The sequence below is a fragment of the Sporothrix brasiliensis genome, assembly GCF_000820605.1.
Source record: "Sporothrix brasiliensis 5110 chromosome Unknown Cont21, whole genome shotgun sequence".
Taxonomy (NCBI): Eukaryota; Fungi; Ascomycota; class Sordariomycetes; order Ophiostomatales; family Ophiostomataceae; genus Sporothrix; species Sporothrix brasiliensis.
In genome coordinates, this window is record NW_024467140.1 from 1,996,884 (window position 1) to 2,011,116 (window position 14,233).

The 14,233-nt window shown below is 53.7% G+C and overlaps 5 protein-coding genes across 5 annotated transcripts; 2 read left to right on the forward strand and 3 right to left on the reverse strand.

The window, feature by feature from the left end:
* Window positions 1-3,336: 3,336 nt before the first annotated feature.
* On the forward strand, window positions 3,337-4,496 carry SPBR_05088 (tyrosine 3-monooxygenase/tryptophan 5-monooxygenase activation protein; the record flags this gene model as incomplete). Its single annotated transcript, XM_040763365.1, has 4 exons — window positions 3,337-3,397; window positions 3,575-4,123; window positions 4,212-4,282; window positions 4,374-4,496. The coding sequence occupies 4 exons, from the start codon at window positions 3,337-3,339 to the stop codon at window positions 4,494-4,496; spliced, it is 804 nt and encodes a 267-aa protein (XP_040615613.1).
* Window positions 4,497-5,371: 875 nt separating this feature from the next.
* SPBR_05323 (uncharacterized protein) lies at window positions 5,372-6,004 on the reverse strand (the record flags this gene model as incomplete). The annotated part of the gene is made up of 1 exon (XM_040763600.1): window positions 5,372-6,004. The coding sequence occupies one exon, from the start codon at window positions 6,002-6,004 to the stop codon at window positions 5,372-5,374; it is 633 nt and encodes a 210-aa protein (XP_040615614.1).
* Window positions 6,005-6,493: 489 nt separating this feature from the next.
* SPBR_04635 (arsenite resistance protein Ars2) lies at window positions 6,494-9,509 on the reverse strand (the record flags this gene model as incomplete). The annotated part of the gene is made up of 3 exons (XM_040762912.1): window positions 6,494-7,105; window positions 7,174-9,314; window positions 9,404-9,509. 3 exons carry the CDS (start codon window positions 9,507-9,509, stop codon window positions 6,494-6,496), a joined length of 2,859 nt encoding a protein of 952 aa, XP_040615615.1.
* A 1,269-nt stretch (window positions 9,510-10,778) lies between these two features.
* On the forward strand, window positions 10,779-11,418 carry SPBR_05322 (benzodiazapine receptor; the record flags this gene model as incomplete). The annotated part of the gene is made up of 2 exons (XM_040763599.1): window positions 10,779-10,890; window positions 10,964-11,418. The coding sequence occupies 2 exons, from the start codon at window positions 10,779-10,781 to the stop codon at window positions 11,416-11,418; spliced, it is 567 nt and encodes a 188-aa protein (XP_040615616.1).
* Window positions 11,419-11,820: 402 nt separating this feature from the next.
* SPBR_05102 (mitochondrial ornithine carrier protein) lies at window positions 11,821-12,957 on the reverse strand (the record flags this gene model as incomplete). Its single annotated transcript, XM_040763379.1, has 2 exons — window positions 11,821-12,756; window positions 12,829-12,957. The coding sequence occupies 2 exons, from the start codon at window positions 12,955-12,957 to the stop codon at window positions 11,821-11,823; spliced, it is 1,065 nt and encodes a 354-aa protein (XP_040615617.1).
* Window positions 12,958-14,233: the final 1,276 nt, after the last annotated feature.

Consider the following 14,233-nt stretch of genomic DNA (forward strand, 5'->3'; position numbering starts at 1 on the left):
GGCCGTCTCTACGTCGTAGATTGCAGTAAAAATATGCTCTCTAGATGTGCAGCAAGGACAACTTCGATAGCAATATCCTGTGCGATCAACAGTGGCATAAGCCCAATAAGTCAGGTACCTAGTCAGGCCCTACAGTTGAAAGCGAAACGAGTCGGGCACGTAGGCACGTGGTTTGGCCGAACACATTGCGAACGGGATACTATGCAAAAAGAAGCTCCTGGAATGTGTCGTCTAGTGGCTGGCCCACAGGGTCCAGCTGGCAAGGAAAAAGACTTTGGTGCAAAACTGTTTTCAGACAGCACAGCTGATGGTAAGATAAAAGTACAGCTAAAGGTACCGGAGTAAGATTATAATGGTGTTGTGTTCTCGAGTGCCAGATGGCCGCAAACAACCAGCGTGGCCATCTGCAAAACGAAAGCTGCATGCCCCAATCAGTTATCTGAAATAACCCGACGGTGCAATGCATGCACGAGAACGTCATCAGGCCAACCGGCAGTTACCGCGAAAAGAACATAATTCAACTGCTTGCTGTTCCTGGTAAAGTTTGATGGCAGCTTCACTAACAGCGGCTCGATTTCGTCTTCTGATATGTGTGTGCACGCCATCGGAAAGCATTATCGAGCCTACTTTTGTATTTTGCTCATTTCTCGTAGTCTTCACCATCTCCTAAATAACAACAAAGCGATCGCAATAGGTCATATAAATAGCCTGACTCGCTGGTTAATCAGAGGGAGAGTGGGAAATGAGGGAGTCAAGGCGATTCCCGTTTGAGCGTGGGCAGACTTGGTTTATGATGCTAAGAACCCCCAGACATCGACACATCCTCTCAACACCAAGGATACGCAGGTTAGTTTCAAGAGGGAAACAAATCAAGTGACGTTATCTTCATGGCATGTGCGTTGCGGGTTTGCCTTCAGCCCCCTCTTTCCTGTTCCTGTTTCTCTCTGTTTCCTTGGTCGTCGTTCGCTCTTGCCTCGTTTTGTATATGCCAACACAGCCACACCAATCTGCCCATGCCAAAACCCACCTGGGAGAGAAGCACCCCTCACCTCCCTTCCCTTTCGAACGAGACACACGGCGGCAAGCCGACAACACGGGCCAGCTGCGCAGGCGCGTTTTCTGTCACGTGAAACGAAGCCCATCCACGAACGATTGGCATTCATTCTCGTTCTCGTCACAATGGGAGTGCTCTGGAGAATCAATTGGGTGGAGACAGGGCTGCACTGCTCCCTGATTGCTTGCTAATGTGTCCAGTATCCGAACTTTCTGTTCCTGCCGGTGTTTCTGTGGCAGGAATGGAAGGCGCTGATGACAGGTCGCCCTGGTTGCAAAGTTGAGGCGTGCGGCGCTTTCGAACCAGGGCCAGGCCAGGAGGAAGGAGCAACTGGCCGGAAACGGGGGATGCTTTCTCACGAGAAATGCAAAGCCAATACATCCAAACACACGAAGATGCAGTGTACGACAATACGACGCTTTGCAAAATTGCATTCTACTCTAAGGGATCAAATGTGCGGTGTGAAAATGGTCGAGATCCGGGGCTAAAAGTCCCACGCGCCCTGGCTTTAACAGTCGGTACCCGAACTCCCATGGTCCCTTCACCTTCAGCTTTGTATCGGTGCAGCACATTACTGCGACCGGGAGCCCCTGTCATTCCAACGAAACAGCTCACTGAAAAGTGCACTGAGGCATTGCACTGGATAGGCCGTTCCTGTTCGCTCCTGCCCTTGTTGCCCGTTCCCTGCCATCTCCCACGCCCCTCCTGCCTCCCTTCCGGCCTGCTAGAGCACCCCCCTCCTACCCCCCTTGACGCCGCATTTTCTTGATTCCTTCCTTCCCAGTCTGGCTCCCTTTCACCAACAAATCGCGTCAACCAAAACAGACAGCAACACCACTCCCAAATTCTCCAAATTTCCTGCCTCAAACGCATTTTTGCCTTCTTTTACACTTGTTTCTTCTTCCCTAATTATCTTCCCAACCATTCAACCATCGACCACCACTCCAACACCACCCACAACTAACACCATCTTCGATACCCTTCACCGTCTTACATTTCCCCTTCTCTTCAAGGTACGTATCAGCCCTACAGGAATTCACACAATGCTTCTTTCTGTCTTGCAGAGTCAATTTCGTCACAATCCATCATAACTCACGACGACGAAGCCCATGTTCGTCGTCCGCTGCCCCTTACCCATGCCCTCTCTTGCCTCGCCAAACTATATGCTTCCATGCCTGTTCCTCTGCCCATTCCCCGCGATTGCCCGCAGGCGACGAGACAAGCGCAACATGCAACAGCACAGCGTTGCGCCCAATCTACCGCGAGACCATAGAGACCGGCGAACCACCGTGACCGTTCGCATCGACCGGCCCCTCCTCCATCATGCTCATGCTCGCCCTCGTCCGGCACGCCACATCCTCAATTGGCCGCCGCTCGTTCCCGCTTCCTCTGCTCGCACAGCGGTTGCAGACAAGGACAAAAGAGACCAGTGAGCGGGATGCCGAAGCCGGTAGCTTGTCCAGCTGCGCCTAGCTCTCTAGCTTGTTTGTCTGTTCCAGCTTGCGCGTCTATTTCGTCTGCGATTAAACAAAATCGATCGGACGAAGCGCAATAGGGCATTTTGCACACGGATCACGGCCTCGCGTTGCGCTGTGTGCAGATGCAGCGCGGGCTTAATACTCGGTTGGTTTGGTCGCGGGTTGTCCTGCGCTGTTGGTTGGCCTTGCCAGCGTTGCTGCTTGTCCACCTGTCCACCTGTCCACCTTAGCGCCACATTTGCGCGGACCCCACCGAATCGGCCAGATGAGAGAGGAGCGGGGAGAGCCTCCTTTTTTTCACTCACTGCCGCCTGGCCCTCTTTTTGCTCGCCTTGTTCCACCTGACCTCTCCTTCCAATCTGCCCTTACTGTTCACTCCGCCTCCTAACTCCTTTCCTTCGCATCCTCTCACCTCGCTCAACAATCTACCTTCTGCATATCGTCAACACCGCAACAAACACCAACACCACCTTCTTTTCCTGTCTAGTGCAGTATTTCTTTCCAGCAATCCGTGTCTATCGATATCTCCATCAACCTGTTCGTCTCTCTCGTCTTAATATGTGACCGCTTTGCAATTTCCTTCTGCCTACACTTCCCCCCTCCTATCACCTTTGATTCACCTGTTGTGTTCTGTTCCTCTCTTCTCCTGGCGCAGATGGATGCTGCAACAGTTGAAGATTTGTTTTGCGTTGCCAGTTTTCCGCGGTTCAAGTTTTGAGCATCGCATTTGCGCCTCCTGCATCTTGCGAACAGTTTCTTGGTGTCATCGTGCTAACACACAGTTTCAGTCACATTACCGCCACAATGGGTCACGAAGATGCTGTCTACCTCGCCAAGCTCGCTGAGCAGGCTGAGCGCTACGAGGGTACGTCATTACTATACGACTGCTATAGAACGGCTTCTTGAATTTGGGGAAACAATGGAGATGCTCGAGGTAGAGCGCAAAGGGACAGCTCAGCGTCTGCTTCGGCCTGATTCAAGCCGGATCAAACTATACCAATCGAACACGCCTGCTAACGCGCCGCTTTTTGCCTCTCTGCAGAGATGGTCGACAACATGAAGATTGTCGCCTCCAAGGACCAGGACCTGACCGTTGAGGAGCGCAACCTGCTGTCCGTCGCCTACAAGAACGTTATCGGTGCCCGCCGTGCGTCGTGGAGAATCGTCACTTCCATTGAGCAGAAGGAGGAATCCAAGGGCAACTCTTCCCAGGTCACCCTTATCAAGGAGTACCGCCAGAAGATCGAGGAGGAGCTTGCCGGTATCTGCGACGACATCCTCAAGGTTCTCGACGACCACCTGATCCCCTCTGCCAAGACCGGCGAGTCCAAGGTCTTCTACCACAAGATGAAGGGCGACTACCACCGCTACCTGGCCGAGTTCGCCATCGGCGACAGACGCAAGGACTCTGCCGACAAGTCGCTCGAGGCCTACAAGGCCGCCACCGAGGTCGCCCAGACCGAGCTGCCGCCTACCCACCCCATCCGCCTTGGTCTTGCGCTGAACTTCTCCGTCTTCTACTACGAGATCCTCAATGCCCCCGACCAGGCCTGCCACCTGGCCAAGCAGGCCTTCGACGATGCGATTGCCGGTGCGTATTTTTCTGTCATTGCATGACCCAGCGTTGCCGGGTCCAAATTTGCCAAGAATCAAAACCCGCTAACCCCGCCATTTAATAGAGCTCGACACATTGAGCGAGGAGAGCTACAAGGACTCGACTCTCATCATGCAGCTGCTGCGCGACAACCTTGTAAGGACTTTTCAGATCCGTGACCCCTCATTAATCAGCACCATTGTACGAATACGAACAATCTACTAATCTATTTTCACCCTAACTGCAGACCCTCTGGACGTCTTCCGAGGCAGAGCCCGCTGCTGCCCCCGCCGAGGCCGCCGCCGCCACCCAGGAAGAGCCCAAGGCTGCCGAGGCGGCCCCGGCCGCGGAGGAGCCCAAGGCCGAGTAAACCAAAAATGGACGCAATCGTGTACTTTCCTTTCTTGGGTTGCTTTTTCTCGCCCGGTTCTCGGTTGATCTTTTGATTGTTGAATTTGCGGCGGATTCTGGCTGGTGTCTTCGGAGTGTGTGTGCACAAAGGAAAGAAGGAAGGGATTTTCGTCTTTTTCACTGAAAAACGGAAAGAAAAAAAACTACACAAGGAATTGTGCATGATTTCATATGCTGTGCGAGTCACAATATTTTCCCTTCCTTCGAGCCCTCCCCCCCCCCTCTCCCCCCCCTGTCTTACAAAATTCCCCCAAACCAAACTTTTTTCACGACTTTTATCTCGGTCTTCTTTTTTGTACTTGTTTTCCCAATCTCATTTTTTGAGGTCGACAAGAAAAAGATCAAGAGGCGAAGAAAAAAAAAAAACTTGCAAAAAAAAGATTAATTTTCCAATATATCAAAGAATTCCCATTGTGGTGATATCTCTCAAACCCGCTCCCAGTCTCTTGTGTGTAGTTTCAGTCCCATTATGTTGCCATTTTTCTTATAAGTAACTGTACGTATCGCTGGTCTTCAAGCTGTGTTTCTCGTGGCTACAAATTAAACGGTTCGTCCTGTGTTCATACGACAAAAACAGTCAGGTATTTTAAAGTGTATTTGAGAAAAGGCTCTGGAATACACTATGAACCAGGGTGCGTTCAAACGTACAAACGGTTGGCATAGAATCTCTTCAAACACGATTGGTATTAATTCGTATTTCGACAGTTGCGGCCTGTGGACGCTCGGTCCATGCAAGCCATAAATATTCCGACCGCTCCCGTAATACATATATGCATGGCTAAAGGACAATACGCTGCACTTTTGTTTTTGGCTGTGACTGTCAAGGCTGCTGGATCAAGCTTCCTCCGCCACGTCGTCATCGTCGTCCTCGCCCCCATCTGGCGCCACAGCAAAGTGTACACACAGCCACAGACTGCAGTCCTGGCACCCTACGAGGAGCTCGCCGGCTGGTATTGTCGTCGTGGCCTCTCCGCCCACGAGCAGCTCCTCCATCGCCTCCGCGTCCAGCTCTTCCTCCAGATCCTGCTCACTAAACGCGTACCCTCGCGGGTTGCCGCACCGGCAAGCCCGGTACCATGTCTGCGTGGCCTCGTCATACGGCAGCTCGTCGAGGTCGACAATCTCGAGCCCCGTAGCGGTTGGCTCGAGGGCGGCCGAGGCGCTCTCCAGCGCCCCGCCGCCGGGGGGTGCCGTTCCACCCGCGCTGTCCCCACCCAGGGCAATGTAGGCGGCCTTAATGTCGTCGACGGTAAAGGCAGACGCAGGCTGGGTGCCTGTGCGCATCTGCTTGTCCGGGTGGTGCTGTAGAAGGGCGCGGCGGTAGGCGCGGCGCACCAGAGCAGCACGAGTTGCGTGGTCCGCCGGCGATGAAGAAGAACCTGCATCCGGGGAAGCATTCGTCGTTGATGTGAACCACGAGGGGTCCAGGCCGAGAACGAGCCATGGCGTCTTTCGTGGGTCGGCCATGATTGGAGGGTTGGAGTGGGTGTGAAATAAATGCTAAGGTGTTGTTACCAGAAACAAGCAAAAGCTCGAAGCATTAAAAATAGTTCGGTTACTGAATAAATTATATATAAAAAAAAACTTGTAAATTGTGAGCTATGCGTAGAATTTGCCGAGAAATATGAAAATATTAACTGCACTCAGTGAACTCACAGAAGGCCTAAGTAAAAGACTTGTATTTTTGTAGTCTCCGAGCATCATCACGGAAAATTTTAGTATTGAGGCAAAATGACTAAGCAACACCAACACGAACAAAACACCACACTGCAAAATATCACCATGACGTTCTGCACCCAAATATGTTTTCCGACGTCCCCAAACTAGTTTGGATATTTTCATTCGCGTTTTGCTGTATAACAATTCTTACACTCAAACAAAGGTTCCCTTTGAAACGTCCAATCCTTTTCCATGCCCTGTTCTCTCTCCGTCACCTCTGATAATCTCTTAACTGTTCTAGTAGTTCAGCTCACCACCGGCGCCGTTGCCAGCCTGATCCAAGTCGTCGTAGCTCTTGATTGTCCGGCCCTGGATCGCCTCACGCGGGCCGACAGCGGAGCCACCACCAGCACCGTCCCAGCGTCCAGGCAGGCCGACAGCGCCGCCGACAGCGAATCCACCAGGACCACCACCTCCATTGCGCCCGCCACGACCGCCACCTCCACCGTGCATCGGGGACCCGCCGGTGATACCACTGTCAGGGTTCCAGCGCATGGGCCGACGGTCGTAGGGGCCCGTCCGGTTGTTGTTGTGCCGAGTCCCGCCACTCCGGCGGATGGGTCCGGGTCCCCCAGGGCTGCCACCTACGGGGCTTTGCCAACTACCTGGCACCTGCATAGCAACTGGGTTGAACATGTTAAAACCGCTGTTGCCGCCAGGACCAGGGAAGCCTGGCATGGGCGGCAGGCCGCCAGCCGCGCTGAGGTTGTAGTTGTGCAGGTTGAAGCCACGAGGTGTGCCCGTAGGTGTCTGTCCTGCCCCCGCCGAAAAGTGCCCATTAGAGCTGGCGTCTGTTCGGGACGGTGCGATGTGCGCCGGATCGGCCGCGTAGGCATTCACCAATTCAAGCTGAAAAGGCAAGGTTAGTACGGAGAATATAAACGCAGTAATCAGAGAGAATAGACAGGGTTGCTCACATCGGCTTTCAACGCTTCATACCACTCGCTGTGGCGCTTCTCGACGTGCTTCCGCCAAAAGTGTTCCTCCTTAAACAGCTTCGTGCATTCGGGAAGTTTGCATCGATACTTGTGCTCATCCTCCTGCTTGACGTGGTTGGCGAGCTCGTCGTTCAAGGCGTCGTCCAGAGGCTTACCGCCGAACTTGCGTAGGTCAGTCGATTCGGGGTCCAGCACTTGACTGATCTTCTCCTCAAATGTCTTGACCCAGTTAAAGGCGCGCAGTAGCTGTTGCTCAGCCTTTGGTAAGCTGGCGCGGCCCTTGCCACCGCTGCCCTTATCACCACCAGCGCCGCCCCGGCCACCCTCGTCAGGCAGTTCACCCTCCTCAGCATCTGCCGATGACGAGGGATCGTGGCGCTTGACCGGGAACGGCTCCCCGTGTGCAGAAGCCCGTGCCACCTCCAGGGCCGCCGGGGTCAACGAGCTCCGCGGCCGGCGCAGATGTCCTCCCGGGCACTTCCGCGTCAGCTCATGCACGGAGTCGCTCTCAAACACGCAGAAGAAGCAGAAGTTGAAGACACGCCGCAGGTACTCAATCAGCAGATCAAGCTGCTTCTTCTGGCCGAGCACATACTCGTCATCGACATCGTCTACGACAACACCATCTTCCAGCTCCTCGCCATCTTCTTCTTCCTCATCTTCCTCACCGTCTTCGATGTCGTCCATCTCGTCATCACCGCCAACCTCAAAATCCAGGTTCACATCCATGTCGACACGACGGCTCTTCTGGGCCTTTCTCTTCTTGGCTGCAGCAGGCCGAGTGCTAGGAACATGGACAGGCTGGAGTCGGCCTGTGTGGCGAAGCTCCTCGACCTTTTCCTCGACCTTGAACACACCATTAAAAGTCGAGTCAACATCGGCTTCGAACTTGGCCACAAGGCGCTGGACGAGATGCAGATCTCTGTCGATGCGTTCCGGTGCCGAGAAGAGGTCCCACAACGCCTTCTTTCGGAAATTTGTCGGCGGGTTATGTACGCCCACGTGGCATGTAAAGTCGCCACGGACCTCGTCCTTGACTGTCTTACTGTTGACGGCCTCGAGCGCCCGCTCGGCAACGGGAACGGTCGCGGGATTCTCTATGTCCACGTTCCCATCCTCATCTTGGACAGGAAAGCCGCCCTCGGGACCTGGGTTAAGCATAATCCATCCGATGCGGTGGTAACGTTTTCCAGGATTGGGGTCACTCAACGAGAGCCAGCGGTAGCCACCCTCGCCTTCACCGAGATGCTCACGGCAGAAGTTCTCCAGGTTTTGGCGGCTGACAGTCGGCGCTATCGTCTTGATCAACAACGTCGGCGCAGTCAGAGATTCGTCCCGAATATCGGCGGCAGCCACTGCCGGGACCAAATCGCCCACTCCCAGAACATCGTTGGCCGCAGCCTCACCCTCTTCCTTTTCAACCGCAGCGGCGACGGCAAGAGTATCGCTCTTCGACACGCCCTCGAGGGTGAACTCGTCGAAAAGGCCTGTTTCAAGATCTTGTTCCCACTGCGAATAAAAGGTCTTGCGGACCTCTGCGAGCTGTTGCCGTAACGGGTCGCGGACGGCCGGGACGTAGCGCTCAATAAACCACTGCTCGTCCTTATGTTGCTTGACAAAAGCCGTGGCCATCTTGCCCTGCACTTCTTCTTTGTAGGCGTCGTAGGCAGCCTGGATCTTGGCCTTCTCCTCCTGGGCCTCCTTAGGGCCTCGGGGCTGGCGTTCTCGCTCCGGCCGGCGTCCTGTTCTTTGTGCCTCATTTTCTTCCTTGATCTTTTCGTTTGTGCGCCACCATTCTCCAAAGAAAGAGAAGCCGACCTGGTATGGCAGGGTGAGGGGATCCGGCATGGGGTTGGTCAAGGCCGGGCGCGGTGGCTGCTGATGTAATGGAGGAGTCAGTGTGGTGATGCCGCCGCTAGACGTCGCCAAGTGCAATGGCTGGCCAGGAACGTAACGGTCGATGTTGGCGGGCGGTGAGTTGATGCGACGGCGGTCGTCCCGGTCACGATCCCGGCCACCTCCATTCCCATATTCGTCTCTCACTCGCGAACGAGGCTCGTAGCGATCAACGGCGGTCGGCGACCGTGAACGCGCTGGACGGCGATTCCGCTCGGGTTGTCCTACACATTCAGAGAACAGTCAGTACTGCCCGCAACGTAGGTGCAATATGTCTGCTTCTGGTTCACCACAGAAAAGGGGTAATAGGTACCTGGAGACCGGCCACGGTAGAATGGGTCACGATCGTCTTTGCGCCCGTCGTTCCATGATCTATCCGGCGGTGACCGCATTGAGTCTGCTCTGAAGTAAGAGTCCATCGCTGCGACGGCGGGCTACAGGTGTGAAAGCTATAGGCGACATGATGGCGGTTAGAGATAGGATCGGTAAAGGGTATGTATGAGCTAGATTTGAAAAGAAGAATAAGAGAAGATTGAAATTGGAAGGAAACGAAGACAAGAGATGGAACAGAGACGGCCTTGAGAAAAGGCGGAAGTAGGAGAAAAGGTACGGGACCGAGCACGGCAGGCCGGGCGGAGAATACGTGAATAAAAGAAAGAGAGGCTAGAGAAAAGGACGAAGAGAACGACGATGGGAGGAGAAAAACGACATATGACGAGGGAGGCAGGGAACGGACGAAGAAGAGAAAGACGAGAGAAAACGAACAATTTTCTGATTGAATTCTTGGGGATAAATCAAAGAAGAAGCAGAGACCAAAGGTTCAAAGGGCGACAATGGTCTCCTGGCGATGTAGTCGGCAGCCTAGCTCGTCTTGACATTCACGAGGGCCTGGATGTTGTGATGGTTGTGGGTGTGAGAACGACAGCGACGGAGAGAGGAAGCCAGAAAGTCAAGACATGAGCAACAAAGGGACGAGAGTTGGAACGTCGCGCCGCGATTGAGCAGCATTCTGGGGGCAGGAGCGCTGGGAGGAACGGGGCAAAGGGGCTAATGCACAGCGCTAGTCTATTTTGGTACTATTAAGGTGCAAGCATGCCCGCTGATTGGCTTAAATTGAGCCTAGCGGAATCACGTGAGGCTGAAACCCAAAAAAATAGGACACGACGGCGGTAAAAGTCGAGACAGGGCGCGTGCGCAAAACACACTAACGGCAAGCTGCAGCTGGAGCTGGAGCTCTTGCGATGAACATTGTAGGCTTGGAAATTCTGAAGTCTCATGATGTCAATGAGGAGCATCGATGAGGAGCACAGGTGACGTAATATTAAAACTTCAAAATGGTCATTACTATGTCTCTCTATCTGTTTGTTGAAGCGGGGAAGTTGCGATTCGTGTGCATTTGCTGGTAGCCGGGAACTTGACTTATTGGGAAAGATCGCGGAACAACGCGCGAAGACGGAAGGAGCAAGCGGCTCATGAAATCGGATGAAATGGCTCCACGTGACGTAATGAGGAGACTTGTAATAAGCCGCTCTCGAACTTCTCCGATTCGATTTTGTTACCATCAATAACGAACTGATTGCTGCTTTCTTTCGCTGCCCAGTTCTTTTACTTCATTGCTTTGCGCCTTTTCTATTCTTTCTTCGTTGACGAACTCCTCGCATCCCCGAGCTGCACTGGAAAGCATCAGCATGACGTCCTTCCTCTACCACTTCGCCCTCCCCGAGGATGTCTTCGCCAGTCCGGCAGCTTCCATTCTGCTGCCCATTGCCCTCGGCACAGCCGTTGGCTACAGCACGCGGCGTAGGCAACCACTGTCGATTGTACAAGACAAGCAAGTATTTGAAACTAACCGAGCCTCTTACACGTATCTTAGCCAAAGAAAACGACCCTGAAGTCCATGCTCTGAAGCAACCGCCCTTCAGGCCTCCCCCGCGCATCTTTGGACCCGTCTGGACGCTCCTGTACGGCACGATGGGCTATGCAGCGCATCTCGCCATCGGACAAACAACTACAGGACTGGACATCTCCGGACATACAAAGGCTGTCAGTGCCGGCTTATACACACTGCAGCTCGGCCTTAACCTTGCGTGGATGCCACTCTTCTTTTCGTTGAAGCGGCCGGTTGAGGCGACGGTGGACGTGGTGGCACTGCTCGGTATCAACGGCTATTTGACGGCGTTGTGGCTGGACAATGTGAGCACTGAGACGGCCGGATGGCTGATGGTGCCTTACGTGTCCTGGCTGGCGTTTGCGACTTATCTGAGCGCGGGCACGGGCTACCTGAACGGCTGGTCGTTCGGATCGTCCAAGGCGACGAAGAAGGAGTAAGTACGGGGTAATCGATGATTGACCTCGTGTTTTCCCCCATTACAGATGTGTCGCCAACGTATGCGTGGTTTCATATTATTGTCAAATAGTATTCCACCTAGCGGTTCTCACTTAAATATGATCATATTGTAAAACACCCGTGCATATTTATGCGACGAGCACGACCTTGTTGGGATATGAAAGAAATCAACTATATGTTACCATGCAATCCAAATGCGGAGCAAAAAACGTCCAAAATAAGAGAACAAAACGCCGACAGCCTTCTATCAGCTTTTATATGACAAAAGAAAGTATAAACGTAACAAGGAAAAGAAAGCAGCTGTCCCTTCATGCAGTCCAAGGAAAGAAATTTATGTTCAAGTATGTGCTACAGTTTTGTAGGGCAATATGTGCAATGTTCCGCTATGCCAGCGGGATATATGTCTTAAGGCCGTCAAAGACCATGAATATGAAGGCCGAGCTCGGGGCTGACCGGACCACGGTGATACCACAGCCCCGGTAGAAGCCACGAATGCCTGCCTGTCTGTAGAGCGCCTTGGCCTCGCCAAAAAAGGTCCGCGGCACCATCGAAGAGCTGCCCAGAGGGGACGTCTGCATGCGAGATTTGACAGTATCGGCCGGAAAGAAGAGGAAATTGTACGACATGCCAGCCGAGGCACCGGCCATGGCCTGTTGCCAGAGCGGAAGCGGGTCAGTGGCGACCGACGCGAGGGTAGCAGGGGTCGAATCGGCCTTGGCCTTTGCCGAGCGGATGTTGTACTCGCGAAGCAGCTTCGACGTTGTCTCCTTGCTGCCGAACCAGGACGCACAGCCACCGGCCTCGCGGATCAACGTGCCCACCTGACCATGCCAGAAACCCGCAAGGCCGCCGTACCGGTAGACGTCGCGGATGACAGAAAGCGGGTTCCGGTTGACCGTCTTGGCCGTGCCCGTGGCAGAGCCGGCGGCCGAAGGAAGAGAGTCGGCCGGCACCTGAATCTTGCACTTGACGAGTTCGACGGGGGTCAAGATGAACGAGGTGAAAACACCGGAGAAGGCACCCGTGAACCATAGAGCAGGGAGAGACAAGGGTGCGTCGCGCGGGGAAAGACCCGCCCAGACAAGCGAGGCGCGACCAAGACGCTCAAACATGAACAAGCTGCTGGTCTCGAGGGCAGCTCCAACAAGTGGAGCGCTGATTCCCCGGTACATGCCAATAACTCCGTCTGTACGAATAGACTGGCGGAAGCAGTCGAGAGGGCCCGTGTAACGAAGCGGAAGGTGATCGGGCTGCGACTGGAGACGGACCTTGACGGTATCGAAAGGATACTCAATGTACTTGCCGACAATTCCAGCAAGCTGTAAGGAGTGGAGACGTCAGCATACATCAAGACGAACAAGTATGAGATGAGAAGAGAAGATTATGCATACAGATCCGTATAAAATGTCTTCGGTTGCCTCGAGGGCAGCAGCCCGAGGCTTCACCGGAGAAGTGGTTGGAGCAGCCTCTGTCGCCACGAGAACATGGTGGCCGGGGGTTGTGGTATCTGCAGCAGCCATGGTGATTGTTGATGCGTATGTGACCGAGTGTATAGGAAAGGCGGGAGGCAAGATATCGATGATCGATGATCGAAGGAAAGAACACGATATGGGAGACGTAAAATTAATCGACGACGAGAAGAAAATTACTGTCGAATTGCTTCTTATGCTCTCTCAAAGTTCACAACAAGATGAGCATCCCCCGCCGCGAGGGGCGGGTGAGCCCCCTTGGGGGCTGGACAGGCAGCTGTTGGTAGTTGATGCGTGGATGGGCAGCTGTCCAGCAAGACGAAACCACGTATATGCCTGGCGTCCTGTTGGTGACCTGGCCGGCCTTTGCCCTGCTTGCGTTACGGCGTTGCGTGCTACCGGGGACTGATCACTCCCACTTCCGTCGCTAGGAAGTAGGAGGAGCTGGAAATGTTGGCAGTAGGTACAGGAAGGTGTCTGCAAGTGGCCGGGGAAGAACTGCTGTTGGTTCGAGGTAGCACGCAGAGGGTTTCTGCTGCTCTTGTCGAAAGGGCCGATGTTACGGAGAGGGGGAGAAGTTGTCGAAGTGAAGGCCGGACGAGGGTGAGGGGTGAGTGAGACGAAACCAAGACGGAGGTGAGGATGTGCCGAACGAGAAGTAACCGGGACTGGAGCGAAATAAAAGGCGATGCGATGAAAGTTGAAATGGAAATAAGGTGAAGGAGTGAATAATTGCAAACGGTCCTTTCCGCCAATAGAACAATACTCAAGTATATACAGACAAGGAAGGAGCGGAATAAAAGAGGGGAGAGAGAGGAAGAAGGGGTGATGTAGAAAGAGGCACGTAAAAGAAAAAAAGACCAAATTGTTTGTTGCCGCGCTTGCGCCCGTCGACGTCGTTCAAGATCTAATCAGAAAAAAGTTTTAGTTGCGGTATGGTCGCAGTCGGCTCTGCTAACAGCAAAACTGTGAAGATGGTCATAGGGCCGAGACCGGGCTGTAAGTATTTTGAGGCGTAAATTAGGCACAGAGGTACAGGCAAAGAGGCTGGCGGCAAGGGACTTTCTGCGCTAGAGCCGATAACGCAGATAGCTGCTTGAGACTTTGCCAAACGGCAGCGTTTACCCCCTTGTCACTTTCCAGTGGGGGTTTTTGGAGGGGCACGTTAGAGTCGCCGTGGACATCACGAACATACGATACAAGCAGCACCATGTGCCGACCTTTTTACTTCGAGATCGATGGCCGTATTATGAAAACCAAGCACTGAACAATTGAGGGAAATGTATATTGTCTGCTGTAGTTTTGGGTCCCCAAGGAAGTATATACG